General features: G+C 42.1%; 1 protein-coding gene across 3 annotated transcripts in view; it reads left to right on the plus strand.

The window, feature by feature from the left end:
• Positions 1 to 21,702, plus strand: part of EDAR (ectodysplasin A receptor) — a 119,642-nt gene extending 97,940 nt beyond the window's left edge. For 2 of the 3 annotated variants that reach the window (XM_056807974.1, XM_056807972.1), the window contains exons 6-12: positions 3,174 to 3,260; positions 5,498 to 5,626; positions 5,734 to 5,808; positions 6,126 to 6,198; positions 12,013 to 12,172; positions 12,665 to 12,725; positions 18,515 to 21,702. In XM_056807974.1, coding sequence (XP_056663952.1) covers positions 3,174 to 3,260; positions 5,498 to 5,626; positions 5,734 to 5,808; positions 6,126 to 6,198; positions 12,013 to 12,172; positions 12,665 to 12,725; positions 18,515 to 18,837 — 908 coding nt within the window. In that variant the 3' untranslated portion in view covers positions 18,838 to 21,702. The remainder of the gene's footprint in view (positions 1 to 3,173; positions 3,261 to 5,497; positions 5,627 to 5,733; positions 5,809 to 6,125; positions 6,199 to 12,012; positions 12,173 to 12,664; positions 12,726 to 18,514) is intronic. The other variant, XM_056807973.1, reaches the window with a different exon arrangement.
• The last annotated feature ends 284 nt before the right edge of the window (positions 21,703 to 21,986 follow it).

Here is a 21,986-nt window from a genome sequence, read left to right on the forward strand (position 1 = left end):
GACGCTAAGAAATTTCATACATTTGATGAACTGCGTAGGCCAAAGTCTCAGCCCCCTCCCCAGGCCACAAGCCTGCAGTTCTTAGTAGTCCTCTTAGCCTATCTCAGCCTCACCTGGAAAGCCATGGCCAGAAAGAAATGAGAAGATGGAGAGAGAAGATCCCTTTCTATACTGTCCAGGGCCCTGCAGGCCTTTCTTATGATCCCGTCATTATCTAACCAAAGCATTAGGAGATAGATTTTTAATGGCTTGTTTGCTTTGAAAAGAAAATTTGGGCATGGCTAAAGCTAGTTCTTAGTATTGCTTCTTTTCTTACATGGTATCTGTTAAACTTTGATAGGGTGTAGTCTGATGCTGCACAAATGTGGCACAAAACACAATACTCATGTTCCTTGGACAGCACATTCACTAAATTTAGATTTGTAAGCAGAGGGCCCAGATTCAAATCCACACTCTCACTCACCACCAAGTGTAGCCTCAACCAAGTCATTTAATCTCCCTAAATCTCAGTTTCCTTATCTGCAAATGAGGTAGTGATATTGGGTGGCCTCTAAAGCCCCTTCTAAAGCTATAATCCTTTGAACTGTTTTATAATGAACAGTGGCTAGAGTGCCAGGTCTGAAGTCAAAAAGGCCCATCACAAGGGCAGCTAGGTGGCTCAGTGGGTAGAATGCTAGGTCTAGAGTCAAGAGGACCTGGGTTTAAATCTGAACTCACATGTTTCCTAACTGTGATCCTGAGGAAGTCACTTAATCCCAAGTGCTTAGTCCTTGCCACTCTTCTGCCTTGGAACCAACACTTATATCAATTCTAAAACAGAAGGGAGAGAAAGAAAGGAAGAAAGGAAGAAAGGAAGAAAGGAAGAAAGAAAGAAAGAAAGAAAGAAAGAAAGAAAGAAAGAAAGAAAGAAAGAAAGAAAGAAAGAAAGAAAGAAAGAAAGAAAGAAAGAAAGAAAGAAAGAAAGAAAGAAAGAAAGAAAGAAAGAAAGAAAGAAAGAAAGAAAGGAGAGGAAGGAAGGAAGGAAGGAAGGAAGGAAGGAAGGAAGGAAGGAAGGAAGGAAGGAAGGAAGGAAGGAAGGAAGGAAGGAAGGAAGGAAGGAAGGAAGGAAGGAAGGAAGGAAAGGAAGGAAAACTCACCTTGGTGGTGTAGATATTAGGTCCATCCAACCCCACTTATGACAAACAAAATACCCCAGAGTTAGCTAAATTCCTCAAGACAAGAATAAAACAGATTCATAGGATAGATAACTCGCTTTCTAAACTTAATCCATTACAAGCCAGATGAATTCTGAACCAAGTTCAGAGATAGAGACCCATGACAAATGCAGTTATAGGACACTATCAACTAACTGTAAACAGGATCAATAAGAAAATAATACAGAATAGATTTTGATCATTTCACCATTCTCTGGTGGAGGACCAATAAAATGACTCAAAGTCAAGAATAAGAAGGGAAAAGGGGAAAAAGTAAAAAATGAAATTGAGAAACAATAAGAGCTGACAATAGGGTCATTAGTGTCAGATTGGAAGACTCTTTGCAAAGGAAATTCGTAGAAATGAACTAGGGCAAGCCTCCAAGATGGATCCGTTGGCTCCTACGAGCCTCCAAGGATTAGAGGAACTAGCCAGAACATTTAAGAAAATCCTTCAGCTGATAATGTGTGGTGTAAAGGGGCAAAGAACAGGAATCTCTGAAGAATCTATGGACCCTAGAACAGGCCCTAGAGACATGTATTAAGCCTTTATAAATCTTTCAAAAGCTCTTTTTCATTTGGTTTTGAAAGGGGCCTGCTTTAATAAATGACTCTGTTTGGGAGTTTTATAAAATTCAAATCTGGGTCTGGATTTAATAGATGACGAAGTAGGAAAACATATCCCTTCCCTTGACATTCTGAGCAAGTTTGATTCTCTCTCGGGTTTTTTTAAATCCCCTTATTTAGAAAGAAAGTCCTTTGAAACTCATTTTGGTTGCAAAGTTATTAGCTTGAAAGTGCATATATCATCTTCTTGATAGAGCACTGTTTCATGCTATGCAATGTTTCATAACATTAAGGTTCGTTATTTAAAGAGCATGTATATTTTGCTTCTTAGCAGGCCATATGACATTTTTCATATACTAGCAGACAGTTTAATTTCCTGTCTAACCTGAGTGATGGGCTAGGGCCTGAGAGACTTTATGGTACTTAGCAGAACAGCAGAATATTATAGCATTTGCCATTTTTCAGTTGTGACATAGACCTGCCCAAATAAGTCAGCCTGCCGCTCCTTTGCCTATTCCTCTTAAAACATTTTGTACAGTTTGTATTTGTGCTAAAAGCTGCTATTATTCACGATGCTCTGACATTACCTCCCCAAGCATGCCAGCCTTCATGCCTTCTAGACAGGTGAACTGAGCAGACATTTTTCTCTGTGGTTTTCTGGGCGAGAATAAGGGTTTGTAGCCTGTGATCCCTAAATCACTAAGGGCTCCATTGAATAGATTTTGGGGTGGGAGGTGGTCTGGGGGAGGGGAAAATGTATTTTTTTGTTTTCATTATCATCTAACTGAAGTTAAGCATTTCCTTCAATTAATTAGCAACATTTTTTCAAAGAATATTCAAAGAACAAAATTCCCAGTCTTCCATCTTACTGTAGTATCCGTTTCCATTCCCCTCCTCACCCCAATCCTCTTCACCCCCATTAGAGGGGTGTTCCATAAATCATTTTTCTGTAGAACTACAAAATACATTTTAGCTCTAAGCGACTGAATTAGTCACTTGTCACTACATGGGAACCAGGCCAAAGCCTCCTGTTAGCTCTACAATATAACAATTGTTTACAGATTTTAAAATGCTTTATCTATATTCATTGGAAAAGTTCCTTCCTGGAGTTTTTGAAAGCCCCCAAAATGCTGGGATTTGGTTTTAGGAGGAGGTTATTGTTTGGGTTTTGTTTGGTGGGTTGTTTAGTTGTTTATTTGGTTGGCTGGTTGGTTGGTTGGTTGGTTGGTCGGTTGGAAAAAAAAAAAAGCAACCAGAGTTGTGAAATCTCCTTAAGAGCAGATGACGTTTCCAAAAACTGAAGTTCCCTGGCCTCCCCCCTGCATTGCAGTATCTCCTTTACTAATCACTCAAGAGTGGGATCCTTCCCAAGAGAACTTCAGAGGAACTTATAGCAACTTTGTTCCCCTCACAGGTGTGGGAGCCACCTCTGGAGTTTCCGCCAGTCTCCCAGGTACCTCTGGCACCAGCACCAGCTCTCCTTTCCAGCATGCCCATAAAGGTAAGGAAAGTGCTTGGGTATTGATCTTCTGGATTTAACATCCTCAGAAATCTGGGGGAGGTTGGATGAAAGTTAAGAGGAAGAGAGGAAATAATTATTAGTAATGCTCCTGAAGAGTTTTCCCCACCTCAAATCACTTTTCTAACATGAGTTAATCCACTAAGCTGGGCTGGGTTGCTGGAAGTTAATAATTATCCTAGTGTGGCCCAGGATTGATCACTCCGTGTGTGTCCTCTAGCCATTAGCCTGGGTTCTAAAGAAGAGCAAATTTTTTTTCAGGGTCTTAACAGTTTCCTAAAGATATCGATTAACAGGAAACCTTCCCCCTCCCCGTCTTCCTCTTCATCTCTGAAATGTGTGGTTGTAGCGTCAAAGTGGTGTGTCTGACAGGAGGGTCTTGAATTAATAAGCTAAGAGCTAAGAAGTTAACAGCTGCCAGCTTTATGGGGCTTTAAGGTTTGCGGAGTGCATACTTACATAGTTTCTCATGTTAAGTACTTTAAGTACTATGGTCCCTATTCTACAGATGAGGGGATTGACACCTAGAGAGGTAGAGTAACTTGCCTACGGTTGGTCGCAAAGCTAGTAAGTGCCAGAGGTGGGATTTGAACCCAGGATTCCAGGATTCCCGGGCCAGCTCTCTGTCCTCATTTAAGATGGAAGAGTAGAGGGAACATCTGTGTATCGGTCTCAGGCGCTTTTTTAACTTGATAGCAAGCTTTCATGAGATTGAATGTTCATTTTAATAACCGCAGCTACTACCCCTAAACCTTTGGGTTTGTAATGGTTGAGAAGGGTTAGATTCTCTTGTACCCCAAAGCCTAATAGTCCTCTCAAGCAAGGCTCTAGTGCTGTGCCTGCCCTCCTTGCCGCTGCCCTTGCCCTTACTACATTCCATTGTTTCAACTTTTTAAAACTGAGTAGTTTAATGTCTGTAATGCCTTGAGAAGCTGACCCACCCGTGGACTTTGGTGGAGGGAGGCTGAAGCCAGGAAACCTTGTGGAGATATATGAATCTCATTTTCCTCAGGGCTCAGGGGAAGTAATGCACAATGCTGAGAATATTAAAAAGATTATATCATCCCTACCTGGCAACCAGAACTGTTACACATGCTCTTAAACTCCCATACTGAGACCAATTACCCTGCATGCGAGTCCTCTCATCAGCAGAACTGCTCCCCATGGAGCATTCCTCCGAAGGAAGAAGGATACGGTTAGGCTGCCAGAGGGGGTACCCGGTTCTGGACACACGTTGGGGCTCTTCCATCAGCCAGAGCCACACGTGTTTTCGGGAGGTCCACCTGCGTGAACTGGTCCCTCGGTGTGGGGAGAGAGGAGCCTCTTGGCTTAGGAGAACTTCTGCAAGATTTCCTCCACAGAATTAAAACTGGCTTTTGTAATGAGTGTCCGACCTCCACAAAGGAAGGAACTCGCCAGTACAAGGGTCCTTGGAGGGGAGGAGCGGGGCGGAAGACACCTGCAGAGGCAGAATTGCCATAAAAATACAAACTGATGGGACAGTGTCTACGTAAGTCAGTCTGTGAGATGACCGTTACCCCATTGCCTCACTGTGTAGAACGCTCTGTACAGACTAATGAGGAACAGCATATCTGAGGAGATGACAAGCCCCGGGTGGCTGGCCCCAAACAGAGACCCCGATCTTGGGTTTCCGCTCGCTCGCTCGCTGGTGTCCCTTTCACACTTTCATCCCAAAGAACTGCACAGGAAGTCTGAGTCCTCGTGGTGGTGGAGATAGCATTTCTATCCTCACTTTGCAGGGCTGAGAAAACATTTTCAAGGTCTCAGTGGAACTGGGGCTTAATATCTTGCTAAAAGTCCAGAAACCTGGATTACATTTTAGTTAATTCACTGCTTCATGTGTCTGTCTTTCTGTCCTCAACACCCTGCCTCAACCCCTGGTCCCCCAAATAACTGAGCCAAGAAAAGGAGCCTGGGAAATAGGAGTGGACATGAATCCTGGGTCTCCTGTGAAAGTCCATAAAAGCTGCATTCAATTGGGGAAGGAAAGTCAAACAACAACACGTGACGTCATGGTCAAAGCTGGTCTTAGGTTCAAATCAACTTCATGAGTTCTTGGAAATAAAAATAGAAATCAACTATTGTAGTCCTGGCTTTCTAGGACTAAAGTCAACTAAGTCAACACTTCAAATTTCAGCAAGGGTTACTTTATAGCCCTCCAATGAGCCTCATTTCCTCCTTCGTTTCTCTGACTCCAGCAGATCTCTCAGGACAAGGGCATCTGGCCACTGCTCTGATCATTGCCATGTCCACCATCTTCATTATGGCTATCGCCATCGTCCTCATCATCATGTTTTACATCATGAAGACAAAGCCTTCTGCCCAAGGTAGCGTGCCCTACCCCAACTCATGACATCTCCATGAAAAATGACACCCGTTTACTCTGTGCAACCCCCGAGTACGGCCACTAATGAACTTCTTGTTCATGTTCCAGCCTGCTGCACCAGCCACTCCGGGAAAACTGTAGAGGCCCAAGTCAGCAAACAAGAAGAGAAGAAAGAAGTTCAAGGTTTGTGCAAACTGCTTTATGCTTTTCCGCTTTCTCCTGGAGACCAGTAGGGATTAGATTTCCCTTTTATCAGCCACCCCTCAACAGCCTCCCCTCCTAATTGCTTAAGCTCTTGTGCCATTTAGAAAAGAGACTAGGGGAAGTGGTATCTGGAGCACCCAAATTTCCCTTAATCCTCGGGGAATAATTAGAAGAATAGCAATCATTCAGGGGGATTTACCTGGCACACACAGACTGCCAACAAGGTAGCTTACTCTCCCAGAGCCCCAGCATCACTTTCAACTCATCTCTCCTTAAATCCTTCTATTCACCTGCAGAGAATGTCGTGATTTTTGCCGAGAAGGATGAGTTCGAGAAGCTGACAGCAACGCCAGCAAAGACTGCCAAGAGGTGAGGTCAGACTGGGTGTCAGGGATGCTTTAAATGATGTTAAGTGGCCAGGCTTAGAGGCAGCTCCTGGCAGGGAACAAGAGAGACAACAGAGGAAGGCAGCCACTTAGTGAGCTCAGAAGTTAACCACACCAGCCATTCTATCCGGTTCAGAGCTCCAGGCTTCTGCTGAGGGGCTTGGGAATTCAGAGGAGAGCAAGGAGAGTCCCCAGCATCCTGGGACTGGGCTGAGGAAGGACCCCAGTGAGTATGGGCCATGCTAGCTGATCATCCACTGAGTTACTGTAGTCATCTAAGTCCAGATTTACCTTCTTAGATTCTTGCCTCCTTAGCCTAGTAGCTGGGATCAGAGGCTGGTTTAGGGGATGGAGTTTTATTTCTGCTTGTTTTGGATAACCAAATCACGAAGCTATGGTCCTCCTAATGAATGAAGAAAGACATAAGGCTGAGATCAGGAAAGCCATGGCCCCATTTCCCTGGTCAGTCTACATCTCCTAATCCAAAGCATGCAATTTCTAGGTGGAAAACAGAATGGATTTAAGAAAAAAGCCCTTTTGTCATCTGTAATGTTGAAAGCCACAAGGTTGGCTCAACAGTCTGATAATGAATTAACTAGACACATTTTTACCTGACAAAATAAAGCAAATTGTCTACCCGTTGAGGAAAGAAATATGGTAACAACCCCAACGGACACGTAACAAAGACTTATTAAGCAACACTGTGTATGGCATCTGGGGAGACTCAAAGCTTAGACATGGCCTCTGCCCTGAAGGAACTTACAGTCTAATAGGGCATAAAACACCCATATGGAGAGCTATGATGCACAAGATTCCATGTCTTGGGGTTGGTTCATTAGAGAGTTAGAAAACAAGGAGCTATCTGAGACCTTACCAGACCCCAGGGGTTCCTTCTTGAAATAAGTAGCATTTGAGTTGGTCTTTAAAGAAGGAGTAAGGATCAGGTTAAGCAAGGATGAGCTAAATTGAATAAGTCAAAATTTGACAGGAACTAATGTAAAGTTCCGTATTGGGAGAAAAAAAAAGTCAGCTTCACAAATATTGAATGTGAGAAGCACGACTAGACAAGTGAATGGAGAAATGGGCGCTTTAGTGGACTACAAACTGAAAATGAATCCACAGTGGGACCTGGTAATGCAAAAAGCTAATGTCACCCAAACCCTCAGGAAAGTATAGTGCTCCAGACCAATATTCCCATTGTCCCTTATTCTGATCAACCTCCATCTGGAGAAGTATCGTGTGAAGTTCTCACTGTCATATTTTAGGAAGGGTATTGAATGGCTGTAATGTGTCCTACAGATGATAGCCAGGATGTTGAGGCAACTGGAGGTCAAGCCGTGTGAGGATTAGCCTGAAAAAGAGAAGACTGAGGGGGCTATGATATGTGTCTTCCTGGACTGGAAGGCTAGCATTTGGACGAGGGATTAGGCTTATTCTCTTCAGTCCCAGAAGGAAGAATTCGAATCAATGGAAAGAAGTTGAAGAAAGACAGATAAAAAGAAAAACTTCATGACAATTCAGGGCTATGCAAAAGTCACAACAATACTAATAATAATAGCTAATGCTTACATAGTCCTTTAAGGTTTGCAAGGTGCTTTACAAATATGATCGTATAACAACACTGGGAGACAGAGGTTATTATTACTCCCATTTTTACTGATGAGAAAACTAAAGTTAAGGGACTTGCCTAGGGTCATACAACTCATGTATGCTGGAGACTACATTTGAATGCCACTCCCTGTCCTGACTGCAAGCCTCTCAGCATCTGCTCTCTGAGATAGCTCCTCCCGAGTCGTTTTGCTTCCAGCAGACTCTTGGAGCTAAAAGAGCCTTACGGATCATTTAGTTCAAACACTCATTTTGCAGATGAAGAGGTTGAGGTTAAGTCCAAGGTCAGGGAGCTAGGAGCTGGGACTTAAAAGAGTGTTGAATGTGCGAAACACGACTAAACAATTGAATGGAGAAATGGGAGCTTTAGTGGACTCCGTCCGGCGTCTTTTCTTGGCTCAATTACTTGAGGGACCTGGGGTTGAGACAGGGCGGTGAGGACAGGAAGATAGACACATGAAGCTTAGTCTAATAAGGACTGCTAATCGCCCAGTGATTTTTTTTTCCATTACAGAGCTCTGTAAGCTCTAACAGATAGATCAAGTTTGGAAAACTACAACCCTGTCATGAGGGCAAGGAGGAGGCTTCTGTGATGAAATCTTTATATAGCATTAAATAAAAATTCATAGTAAATGTCAACAGAACAGTAAAGGCATTTTCTGGGAAATGTCCTAAGATCATCTGCTATATAAATAACCTCACATTAACCAATATTCATATTTACATCTGGCCATTAACATCCATGAATGAGTTCAATGTTTCAGCATTTGGGGTCTTCAATTTGGTTTTTAATCACTGGATAGAGAAATAATCCTGTTGAGGGTTCATGATTTAAATTTGTTTACTCATTTCTGTGGTAATATTTTCTCCTCTGCCACTTTCCCCAACTTTTCTGTTCTCAAAAGAGTAAGGAGAGAGATCTAACTGGAATACAGGAAGTACTACACTACTTGGAGTTTAATGTAGGGACAAGGGAACAATCAGTCAATGAGCAAGTATCCATCAGGTGCCTGCTATGTGCCTGGTACTGTGCTAGACACCAGAGATAAAGAGAGAGACACAGACAGAGAGACACAGACACAGACAGAGAGGGTTGGAGAGAAGGGAGGGAGGGAGGGAGGGAGGGAGGAAGGAAGGAAGGAAGGAAGGAAGGAAGGAAGGAAGGAAGGAAGGAAGGAAGGAAGGAAGGAAGGAAGGAAGGAAGGAAGGAAGGAAGGAAGGAAGGAAGGAAGGAAGGAAGGAAGGAAGGAAGGAAGGAAGGAAGGAAGGAAGGAAGGAAGGAAGGAAGGAAGGAAGGAAGGAAGAAAATAAATAATGAAATAAATAGTCCCTGCCATTAAGGAGCTTATTAGGATATGAGTGTGCAGGGAAAAATCTTTTAAAGCATATGTTCTAGGAAAGTAGAAACTTGAAAATGGAACCCTAAAAGCCACACCAAAGCACTGGTCTTATCTTTTGCTGCCTGCTCTGAAGTCGTTAGTTAATGGATCTGAATAAGGGGCATGGGAGTGGACTTGTCGGTTCCCTTCTTTCACCATTGCCTTCTGTCACAGGCAGACAATGGATGTGCATCTGAGCTGACTCCCCATGAGAGTTTGAGATCAAATTAGAAAGTGGGCACATCATACATGCCTTTTATTTTCTTTTTATCACTGTGCCTCCAGGGTTGCTCTTGAGTGTGGGCTTTATTGCTATAACCCAGTTACCCACGAATATAATCCTTTTCTTAAGGCTTCAGCCAAACCACAAAAGAGCAGAATCCTTATGAAAGAATATTGTTTTCATATATTTTGAATGATTTTAATGAGCTGTGGAAAAGCTTTTTCTGAACATCACCCTTTTGCTAGCTTAAAGCCCAGTGCTCACATGCTTTGGGTTGGAAATCTGACCCAGGTACCTACTTTGGAGCTTGGCAGGGAGACTTGTGGATCGAAGACAAATCATCCCTCACCTGAGATTTGGTCCATCCCTCCCCTCCCTATGACAAGGATTCCAAAGGCTGGATAGAAGTGATGCTTATCAAAAAGTGGACATCTGACAAGCTTTTCTAACAATAGACTAAATCTTCCTTTCTGTTTTCTCTACCCTTTTTAAAAAAGTGTCCACCCCAGAGTCCAAACAGAACCAGTTGAGACAAGCATTCAAACACTTAAGGATACTTACTCTGTCCCTTGTAAATGGGTTGTTTTTTTCTTGGTTAAACCTGCTAAGTTCCTTCAACTGATGTTTCCATTTCTCTTACTCCTTTTTATGAATAGGCTCCAATTATCTAGTGTCCTTTCTTAAATGTGGTATCTACAAATCTACTCAGCTGCTAAGATCATTTCTCTAAAGCATTCATTCTGACCATATCCTTCCCCTAATCTCACTGGACTCCAAGGCTCTTTCTTATGCACAAGTATCAAATACAAAGTCCTCTGTTTGGCAGGTATGGGTCTTTGCAACCTGACCCCTTCCTAACTTCTTACATTTTACTGACCACCATGCAATCTACTATCCAGCAGAGGAAGAGAGCCTTGGAATATTCTGCCCTCTCCCCTTTGTCCAGGGGTGTGCTGGGGCTCATGAGACCCAGTTGTTAGACTTACAATTCAGAAATCAGCAAATTCTACAAGTCAAAGCCTGATTCATTGTTTTGTTGCTTTTTAAACTTAATAAAGTGATGGAGAACATGTTAATAATGCAGGATGAATTTGAGTATATGTTGTCCCCACTTTTTTTCTGGGAAGCTGGTTATTAAACATTTACCAGGATACCATTTTCTCTGCCTCTTAGCTTCCCTGGATTACTTAGTCAATTCAAAGCTGATCTTCTGGTCCATCTCATTTCTAATATTCTAATAATGCCTTCCCGTTCAAGATGACCATCTATTCTATATATAGCTTATATCTTTCTAGTTATTTTTGTATTGCCACTGCCATTAGGATATGATCTCCTGTAGGGCAAGTACAAGGGCTTTTTTGCCTTTCTTTGTATTTGTATCTCTAGTGCTTTCAGTACAGTATCTGGCATATTCTCTTTAATAAACACCAAACATCTGACTTGTATAGAATACAATGTGATGCTCACCTCCCTGGTTCTGCCTTTTTTTGTGCAGCCAAAGGCAGCATTGAGTTTTGGGCCACCATGTTACCATGTTCTTTCTTATTGACCCTGTACTCCATTAAAACAACAATAACAAAAGCAAAAGCTATCTTTTTTTTTCACATTAACTGATGTCTAGCCAGAGCTTTTAGATCCCTCTATCATCCACCTGTACAGTTGATTATTTTTAACTCAAATATAATACTTCACATTTGTCCCTTTTAAAAGTCATCTTATTGGATCCGACCTGTCCTTCTTGCTTCTCAAAATTTTGGGTACAATAGAAAGATTGTCAGATTTTGTCGGATATTCAAGCCTGGACTATGCCATGTAACCTTGTTTCCTTCCTCCCAAAATTGTCTTGCGACATGGTGTTTAGAATGATGGGCCTGGAGTCAGGGAGATATGAGTTCAAATATGGCCTCAGATTCTTCCGAGCTGTGTGATTCTGGGCAAGTCACTTAACCTCTGTTTGCCCCAGTATCCTCATCTGTAAAATGAAGTAATGATAACACCTGCTTCTCATGGGTGATATGAGGATCAAAGGAGACAATAATTGTAAAGTGCTTAGCACAGTACCTGACACTTAGAAAGTGCTTTATAAATATTAGCTATTATTATTATATGTATCTATTTATGCATTATCTCTTCCTGTAGAAAGTAAGCTCATTGAGGACAAGGGCTATTTTTTTTTGTTTCTGACTTTGTATCCCCAACTCTTAGAAAACTGCCTCACACATAACTAACTAGTCCTTAATAAATGCTCGACTAATCAAATTAAATTGAATATCAATCTTTCCTTGTACAAACAAATTCCAACCAATTCCTATCCATTTTGATCAGAATCTTAAAATCATCTGGAGTTTGGATACCTTACAAAGCTGGCTCAAAGACTATACTGAAACCAGGCCATGTAGTGACTTTATTTCAGCCAGAGCATGATGACACAATGTTGTGGATCTGACATATCTGGAATAAATAGAACATATCTATTAGTTATGTGTTCTGGCAGTGCTGACGCTGGCAATAAATGCAGTCTACGGGTTGAATTTTAGATGATTCCACTTTGAAAGATGCTATTAACATTCCCTTTATCTTTCCCCAGTGAGAATGATGCCTCTTCTGAGAATGAACAGCTCCTTAGCCGGAGTATGGACAGTGATGAAGAAGCTGCAGTTGACAAGCAAGGGTCCCCAGAGCTGTGCTTGTTATCATTAGTCCATTTGACAAGGGATAAATCTTCCACGAACAACAAATCAACTGGGGTAAGTCTCTGGCATGCCCACCCCATTCTTTTACCAATACCACAATTTATGACTACATTAAAATGATGCCAGGCATCGCTAATGGCGAGTCACCTGACTGATGGGAATTTATGGGGAAGAAACTTCCCTTCAGCAATGACTTCTTGTGCCAAAGTGTTCCTCCATGAAGCCATGGATATTGAGCATGGATGTGTCCTGGTGCACTGAAAACTAATTCCTCCTTACTGCATTGCCTCAGTGATAGGGCACATCAATGAACCACTTTGCAAGAAATAACATGTTTATGACTAGATTTTGAGGCAAGCCTAATCCAGTCTTTAATGGCTCCCAAATTCGCAACACACAAATTCCTCATACTTGACTCCACATTGGAAGAGCAAAGTTGGGAATGGTCAAGGGGGTCACTGGGAAGGGTCCCCAGCAGGCACTGTTTAGAGCCATTTCCCCATAAATAGTAAATCATGGGTCTCTTCTGTTTCTGTTTTTGCTCAGATTCAGAGTAGAAGAAAAAAGATCCTTGATGTGTATGCCAACGTGTGCGGGGTGGCAGAAGGTGAGCATTGAGTCTTTTTTGCTTTTGTCTGTCTCCCTAGGTCCTGCCACAGTAGCTGGCAAATAGAAGTCATCTAATAAATGCTTATGGAATTAAACTAAATTGAATCACTCACATGATATGCACATTCCAAGTAATTAGAGAGATAATTAAAGTAGGTAACTTTGAGGTGATGTGGTAGGGTGAATAAAGGGCTCATCCCAGAGTCAGAAAAAACCAGAGTTTGAATTCTGACAAATTACTTCACTTCTCAGTGATTCCAGAAATGCTCTTAAGATTTTAAGTTGCAGAGTTGGCCTAGGCAAAATGATTTTTCTCCTGAGGAGCTACCTATGTCACAGGTCAAGTCAGCCCCAATTTCATGATCATAACTCACTTTGGGTGTGTCCTATAGGGGTCCCTTTAACCTAATATCATCAGTAAGAGAGTTTGGCTCAAGATTTCTGGTATTCTGGGGCAGCTAGGTGCTTCCATGGATAGAAAGCCAGGCTTAAAGAAAGGAGGTCCTGGGTTCAAATATAAGCTCAGATACTTAATATCTGTGTGAACAGGGGCAAGTCATTTAACCCCAGGTGCTGAGCTTTACTGCTCTTCTACACTGGAACAAATATTTAGTATCTATTCTAAGACAGAAGGTTTCTTCTTCTGCAAATGAGGGACTTGGATTAGATGGTACCTAAGGTCCCTTCCAACCATAAATCAATAATCCCATGATCGAAAAGTAAGAGAAACAGATAGGGAGACTGAATTCAATAGTGATTTATTAAGCATTAAATTATATATAATCAAGTCACCTATATAATCCTTTCCTAAAGGCAAAGGGATTCTGTTTGGAATACATGGCTTTCGAAACTAAATCCAAGTTGGCACCACAATCATCATCAGAATTATTTGTGAACCTCCATGTGCTGCAGGAGAAGCAGCCTGGGGTAACAATTTAGTCAGGATGACCTTAGTTCAAGTGTTGAGTCTGGGTGACCCTGGGCAATCATTTAACCCTTTCGTGCTCTCGACAGCTCTCTAATACTTCCAGTTGCTGCGATGTTGATCTTCATTGGTAGAGGAAGCTTCCTGGGCTGAGAGTAACCTATACCAATGAAATCACAGGTCCAGGCTATCATCAACACAGTCCCTGATCTTTAGAAACTTATCATGTAGAATGAATGGGTACAGAAAGCTCAATACTGACCCATTTCTCTGTGGCAGCCTGCAGCAGTTCAGTGTAATTGCCCAAACTGCTCCTCTGAGCCCTGGCTCATGAGGAGGGCAAGTGGCTAGCTCAACCCTCTCTCTCCAGGTTTCCCCTTTTCTCTGGGGCAGCTATATGGTACAGTGGAATGAGTAGGACCTGAATTCAAATTCCACTTCAGATACTTCCTAGATCTTCGCCCTTGGACAAGTCACTTAACCTTTCTTTGCCCCAGTTCTTACTCTCATAAATTGGAGATAATATCACCAAATTCCCAGTGCTATTGTGAGAATCAAGAGATAATAATTGTGGAGTGCTTTTCACAATGCCTGGCCCATAGTATGCATAGTAAACTATGTTAGCTAATATTCTTATGTGCCACTTTTACACATCTTAGTTCACAATGCAGATCTGGGCTTAATATACCAAATAACAGAAAAAGAAACAAAAAACAAAAAAACAAAAATACCTACCACCCAACTGTCAAGTCAATAAAACCATTCAAAGTTTCCAAATTAAAGGACAGCCTTCCAGGTAATGCAGATCCTCACCTCTGCATATAACAAATGGACAAACACAAAGACTTGGGGAAAACTTCCATTCAGTTCACAAGATTGAACAGAGACTAGACACAGCCTCAACTAGACCTCCACTTTCTTTGTTCTATTCATCAAAGTATTACCAGCCAGAAAAAAGTGAGCTCACAGACCCAATTTGTCCCCCTTTCTTTATATTCCTAATATACAATTCCTGGTACATAGTAGGTACCTCATAATACTTAATAATAAAGTCTAAATAATAATACTATGAATTAGTATTTTATATAATACATAATAAATATATTTCTATAATTTTATATATTTGTATGTTTATGTAATTTTTTATATTTATATGTTGTTAGATATAATATATTAATATATTTGTTATTTATATTATATTTTCTAATATATTAAATATTTGTTTTTGTATATTGTACATTTATATTGTTTTTTGTTGTATATGATATATTCTATATAACAAATATAGAATATATCTAATAAATATAGAACAAATCCAGTATATAACATATATAAGAAATAAAAAATGCTAAATAATAAAATGCTAAATAACTTGACTGACTACTAGATTTGGGATCAGAAATCTTAAGTTCAAATCCTGTCTCTGCCACTTAGTACCTGTGTGAATTTGGACACACAAGTTCTTTTAAAACCCTTACCTTCTAAAGACAAAAGACTAGTAAGGGCTAGACAGTTGGGGCTAAATGACTTTCGCCGGGTCACACAACTAGGAAGTATCTGAGGTCACACATGTATCCAGAACCTCCTGTCTCCAAGCTACCTAACTGCTCCAATTTTCATCATCTTTAAAATGAGAAGGTTGGACTAGATGGCCTCAGAATCTTTTTCTAGGGCTAAATCTATTATCCCTCACCCTCATTATATATAAATGAAACAATTTTTTTAGGGCACCAACATTCTAGAATTTTTTTCTTCCAGGATGGGCAAAAAGACAAAATTTTAAGTCTTCCTAAGGAAAGTTAGAATAATAGTAATTGCTTGTTTTAAGTGGGTTGTTTTGGGTTTTTTTTACATTTCTAAAGGAAAAACAATTAAGGATCCTTGGGATGAAGGAAATGATGCTTCTTCATTCTAGAATGAACCCTAAAGGAACTAGATACAGCTAGTAACTAGGTAGAATTAGCTCCCTAGACGTCTCAGAGGTTTTTGTCTTCAAGTTTTATCTCAGACTCTACAACTTCAGTGGGGTTTTTTTTAAGCAAGTTGTGTGAAAGCAATGTTTCTGGGCCTAGTTTCCAAGGGAGCCTCTAAGGACAGTTCATTTCTTTGTTTATAGCCTCTTCTGAGTATTGTACTAGGAAGAGGACGTTTGCATTGCATTGATTTGGGCAGTATGTAAAGCTATTTGTCCTTTCTTCTCCTTGTAGCATTTTTCATGGAGGGAGCTAGCAACATTTAACAAATGGGGGGGGGGGGGGCCCTCCCCTTTGCAGAGAAAGAGAGTGGTGGACAGCTCCGTCTTAAGTGCTGTGAATCCATCCTATTGATCCCCAGAGGGCCCTTCTATCCAGCTGACCCTCCAGATTAGGCTAGGGCTTATCTTCTTTTGGCCCAGTTCCAGAACTAAAATCTGGAGAGGCCCGAGTACTTGGGCAAAGGAAAAAACTCAAGTACCGGGATTGGATAGAGAACTAGGCCTGCTGTGGCAGAGAAACTGTGCCACCATCAAATCCCTGGAAACAAATGGCTCCAGATCAGGTCCCTCGGAAGGGTGGCTGCTACAGCTGGCCGATCTGGACATGGCTCAATGGAACACCTGTGATCAAGAACGAGACACAGCTGTTCTCGGATGCTTTGTCTCCAGAGATTTTACCTTTGCCAACCCAAAGCTTGAGAACAGAGAAATTAGAGAGATAGAAAAGCAAAATGAAGAGAATTGGAGAAAATATATCACAAAAGTAGGGGGAAGATGGCCTCTGCCTCCAGGCTGGCCTTTTCTGACTTCTTTGCCCCCTTCCTCAGGTCAAAATTCTGTTTTCTCGTGTGACCAAACTATCATCTGAGGGAACCTTTGGCCTAATGGAATAAATGGTCCTGTGGAGTCATTTACCTACAAATGAGAGGGTAGCCGAGTCAGACCTATCAGGAATGTTGCCAGTGGCCTTTCTGGGGACGTTTCAACAGACATCCATATGCCAAATCTTTTTTTAAACTTTTTAAAAATATTACTTATTGATATCTTTTGTTTTTACATCATCATCATCATCATTTCCTTGCCCCCTTCCCTGTCCAGTGAATCATCTTCATATGATTCAGACATGAAAAGTGGCATAAAGGACAGATAACCTCCCTCGTTCACTGGTGAACAAACTAAGGCTCCGGGAGGTCAAGTCATTTGCCCAAAATCACACAGCCAGTGAGCATCTGAGGCAGAATTCAAACACAGGTCCAGAGTTCTTCCTAATACACCACAGTGTCTCTTGAACACAGATTAAAAAAAAAAAGAGGGGGCGGAAAATAACTCAAAAAACAATGTGCACATGACCTACATCTAATGGTACATGCAATATTAGACACCAGAATTCCCCATCTAAGCAAAGAGGGGAGGGGGTACATTTTCTCAATTGTTCTCTGGGGCTGGGCTTGGCCATTATAATTATATATTTTGTTTGTTTTTCCACACAATCATTCCAAAATTGGATCATTCTTAGTCTAACTAAATAACCACATTAGCTGCCAATGGATCTAATGACATGACAAGCAAAAGAATCCCAACTTTTAGACTACTTGAAATAGCATGGAAGGATATACCTAAGCAGCTGGTGATGGCAAGTAAAAATGGCAGTGACAGATGACGTAGAGTGCTTTATAGTTTACAAAAATTTACCTAAATTTACAAAAAAAACTCACCTGATCCTCAAACAAAACTTCAGGCCTTATTATTAGCCCCATTTTGAAGGAAAAGACAGACAGGTTGCATGACTTGCCCAAGGACACACAGCTAGTCATAACGAGCAGAGAAAGCATTCAAATTCAGATCTTCTGAATTCAAGTTTGGTGAGTAAGAAAAAGGTGGTGTTGTTAGAGCAAAGGAAGGGCTTTGTAGAAACCTTAAAGCTTTATGTATAATCCATTCAATATATAAATATATATTTATGTATATATTATTGCTACAGAAAGCCCAGAATCATAGCTAGTAAGTAGCAGACAGAGCTGGGATTTGAACTCTGGTCCTCTGACTTCATTTGTTGTTGTTCAAACATTTCAGGAGGGTCAGACTTTTCATGACCTCATTTGGGGTCTTCTTGGCAAATATACTAAAGTGGTTTGCCGTTTCCTTCTCTAACAGATTAAGGAAAACAGAGATTAAATAACTTGCTCAGGGTGGTACATAGCAAGTAAGTGTCTGAGGCCAGATTTGAACTCTTGAAAATGAGTCATCTTGACTCTAGGCCGGGTACTCCATCCACTCTCCCACCTAGCTGCCCTTCTGGGATTCCATGCCTAAGTCCAAACATGGCAGCAGAGAAAGACTTGAAGAGTCCATCTCCCAGATCCAAGTTGGGGAGATTATTATTCCATATTATTGCACCATTATTATTATTAGTCAACAATCATTACTTCAAGAACTCCTGAATTAAAGAGTTGTAGAATACAACTCTTTTCCTTCCATCATTTTCAGTTCCAAGGCAGAAGAGCGGTAAGGGCTAGGCAATGGGGGTTAAATGACTTGCTCAAGGTCACACAGCTAGGAAGTGTTGAAGGCCAGATTGGACCAGTCCTGGCTCTCAATCCACTGAGGCACCTAACTTCCCTCAAGACTGCATATATAATATATTTAAAACCTTTACTTTTCAGCTTGGAATCCATATTGTGTATTATTTCCAAGGCAGAAGAGTGGTAAGGGTCAGGCAATTGGGGTTGCCCTGCTAGAAAGTGTCTAAGGCTAGATTTGAACCCAGGACCTGGCTCTCAATCTCCAAGCCACCTAGCTGCCCCATGCAATACTTTTTCAAAAAATTATTTTATGCTTTTGTTGCTTAACCCATGTGATTTCTGACCTGGACTCTTGGCTTTCCCAGGTCTCAGCCCCACGGAATTACCGTTTGACTGCCTGGAAAAGACAAGCAGGATGCTCAGCTCCACCTACAACACGGAGAAGGCCATCGTGAAAACGTGGCGCCACCTGGCTGAGAGCTTTGGACTGAAGAGGGATGAAATAGGGGGTATGACGGACGGCATGCAGCTCTTCGACCGCATCAGCACCGCGGGCTACAGCATCCCGGAGCTGCTCACCAAACTCGTCCAGATCGAGCGGCTGGACGCTGTGGAGTCTCTGTGCGCCGACATCTTGGAGTGGGCGCAGGTCATGCCGCCCACACCTCAGCCGCCCGTCACGACCTGATGAGCCTCCTCCGGAAACTGCCTCCCTCTGTTCCGGCCGGGATGTGGCTGCACTTCCTTCCGCTGGGAACACTCCAGCGGTGACTGAGGCGGGAATCCCGGAACCAGCCGCCGTGCCTCCTCCCGCGCTTTTCGCGCGTCCCTGGGTCTTCTCTTGGGCTGCTCTGAGGAGCCGGGGGAAGCACGACGCGTCTCTGAAAAGCAGCCAAAGACCAAGCCAGTGACGTGTCCGCTGGGGACCGCCTAGCCCAACACTGTACCTCAGGAGGCTGAATGAACAAGCACTCATTCATCACCATTATTTAGCACCTACTATTTTTTTTGGTAGCACCGTGCTGGGCACTCTGGGAAGATGGAAAGATGTATAAAACAGGTGTCTGCTCCCCGGGAGCTTACGATCTAGTTGGGGACATGAAATACCCATCGTGGCAACACCGAGTGGGTTCAGGTATTTGTTTGGTGGCGTTGAGAGAAGAAAGAGAGGATTTTCTCCCTGGGGTATAATCAAGGAAGACTTCATAGCAGAGGTGCTATTTATGGGAAGTTTTGACAGATGGTCCTGCTAAGCACATGCTTCTCTCTATGCATCTTTCCATTTCCGAGTGTCCGTTCAGATTGGTCTATTTATATCCTATCTGGCTTTGCAGGGAAATGGTTTAATTACCCTTGAGTTTGTGCAAATTCCCTGGCCTCTCTCCAATCCATAATTTAGCAGCTCCCCCTGTGACATACTCTATGATGCAGATCCACAAAGCCAGCGTTGTGGGTACAAGGGGTCACTACTCTGGTTGCTTCCCCGAATTATCAGAGAGTATTTTATTGCAGACTAATCACTTTGTGTTTTCATAAATAGTCCAACTCAAAATGATGGCTTACCAATGAAGGCACAAAGACCATCTATAGTTCATGGAGGGACTTTACATGAGGAGGCCTTCATCCTCCAGGGTACCATTTCTGCAGAACCAATCGTGAAAGGGCAATGACTGAAACTCATTGGAAGGGAGCCAGTCCAAGCACGGTATCAGCCTAGGTCCTAGCTTTAGCTTACGCTCCCCTTACCCAGGGAGGCAGTTACTTCACTTCTCTGGGCCTCAGGTTCCCCCTCCGTGGCAGGGCTGTGCTCGCTGATTTATGAGATCTCTTCCAGCTCTGGAATTCCATGATTCTATCATCAACCAAGTGGAGGCTCAGCAGAGTTCAAGAAGGTAGAGATTTAGGAAAACAAGAGTGTTGGAAAAGCGGCACATGGAAACCATATGGATCTGAAATGCAAAATAGGGACCGAGGCCATAAAGACCTTTTGAAGTTTTCCACGGCAACTGTCTGCCATAACATTTAGAGATAAAGTTAGCAAAGTGACATTGTTCTTGGCAGGGTGGTGTTCCCAAACCTATAATTGCAAAGAGAGCGGCAGCCAGCCCCAGTTATCACCCCAGTGGGTTAATTTACAGTTCATTGCTGAGATGCTGTAATGACAGGTTTCACCAGAGCTATTCCTAAATTAAAACAAATTCCGTCGCTTACAAAGTGATATTTTTTAAATTGCAAGTTGCATGACTGAGCAAATGCTTGGGGGGGTGGGGGGGCAGAAGGGAAGAAGAGGGGAATCAGTTGTCTGCTTGAAGCTCACAACTAATTTTCCACTGTTGAAAAAAGTAGAACTTACTGTGATAGGATCATAATTAGGTCCTGAATATTTAATATCATCATTTACAGTCTCTGTTTGCTGCTGTTTCCAGAACCTATTTTGTATATCCTGTGAGCTACATACTCTGAGGTGAAACTTAATTATCCTTTTAATTCCTCTTTGAAATCCTGCTGTGCACCCTCTTCACCTTCTTCCCCCTGCTTTGTGCTAATGATGATGAAAGTCTCTTCCTTAATTAGGTGGCAAATACCATACGTGATGAACACTCTCTTTTCCAAGAGCAATTTTGTATTTCTTTCCTTTAAAAATTAGCTTTGGGGGCAACTAGGTGGCTCAGTGGATTGAGAGCCAGGTCTAGAGCACAGAGACCCTGAGTTCAAATCTAGCCTCAGACACTTCCGTTTGTGTGTGTGTGACCCTGGAAAAGTCACTTAACCCTCATTGCCTCGCCCTTACCACTTTTCTGCCTTGGAATCAATACATAGTATTGATTCTCAGACAGATAATAATGGTTTTTTTAAAAAATTAGTTGCAATAGAGAAGAGAAAACTGCCATTTCTGACTTAGAACATTTGGTCACGTCCAGTGTTCGTATTCTGCAATCATAGATTAAGGCTGAGTCTTGCCATCTACCATCTTGTGGCCACAGGCCATTGACTCATACAAAGGCAGAAACACTTTAAATGAGGAATACAGATGGACCTTTATGGATATTCTGGCTTTCAGAATCAGTGGCCCTACTATGATGATCATGCCTTTGACTACCCCTGTCCATTTCCAGAGAGACGGCCATAATTTTATTATGCTAAAACACATAGAAGAGGAAGCACGGTGTGGTGGACAGAGAGTGGATGAAGTAGGATCTAGCTTTAAGCCTTGCCTCTGACACACACAAGCTGTGTAAACAGGGGCAAATCCTCCAACCTCTCAGTAATCTCACCCAACCCTTTAAGGCTACACATTATAGACTAGTCATCAATCAGCACTGATGGAAGGTGTTTCCATACCAGGAGCCCCCAACACTGAGGAAATTGGAGGTTTGAACAAAAAAAAGAGAGAGAGAGAGAGAACCAAACAAGGATATGCCTGTTGTCGGTGAAGTCTTAATTGCTAATAATTTTGTCTGACTCTGTATTTATAACTTATTATATTGTACAATCTAAATACATAAATAAGCTAATAAAGGGGACTTAATATGGTCTCTTACATTATGGAAAATCCCTGTCATGTATGAAAATATTGAAGGCAGTATGGTACCAGTGGAAAAAGCTATGGGTTTGGGCTAGAAGATGAGTCTGGCTCTCAGCTCAGTGACCTTGAGTGATTTGGCTTAACTTCTCTGGACTTCGGTTTCCTCAGCTATAAAATGAGGAGTGGACTGAATGACCTTTCAGATATCCTTCAGCCCAAATCTATGATATTCTGGGAGTAGAGTTGTGAGCATCAAAAATTATTTGCCCACAGTTCACTGTTTGGGGGCCATTTGTTCCAGAGAATGAGAT

Source organism: Monodelphis domestica, chromosome 8 (assembly GCF_027887165.1).
Source record: "Monodelphis domestica isolate mMonDom1 chromosome 8, mMonDom1.pri, whole genome shotgun sequence".
Classification (NCBI taxonomy): Eukaryota; Metazoa; Chordata; class Mammalia; order Didelphimorphia; family Didelphidae; genus Monodelphis; species Monodelphis domestica.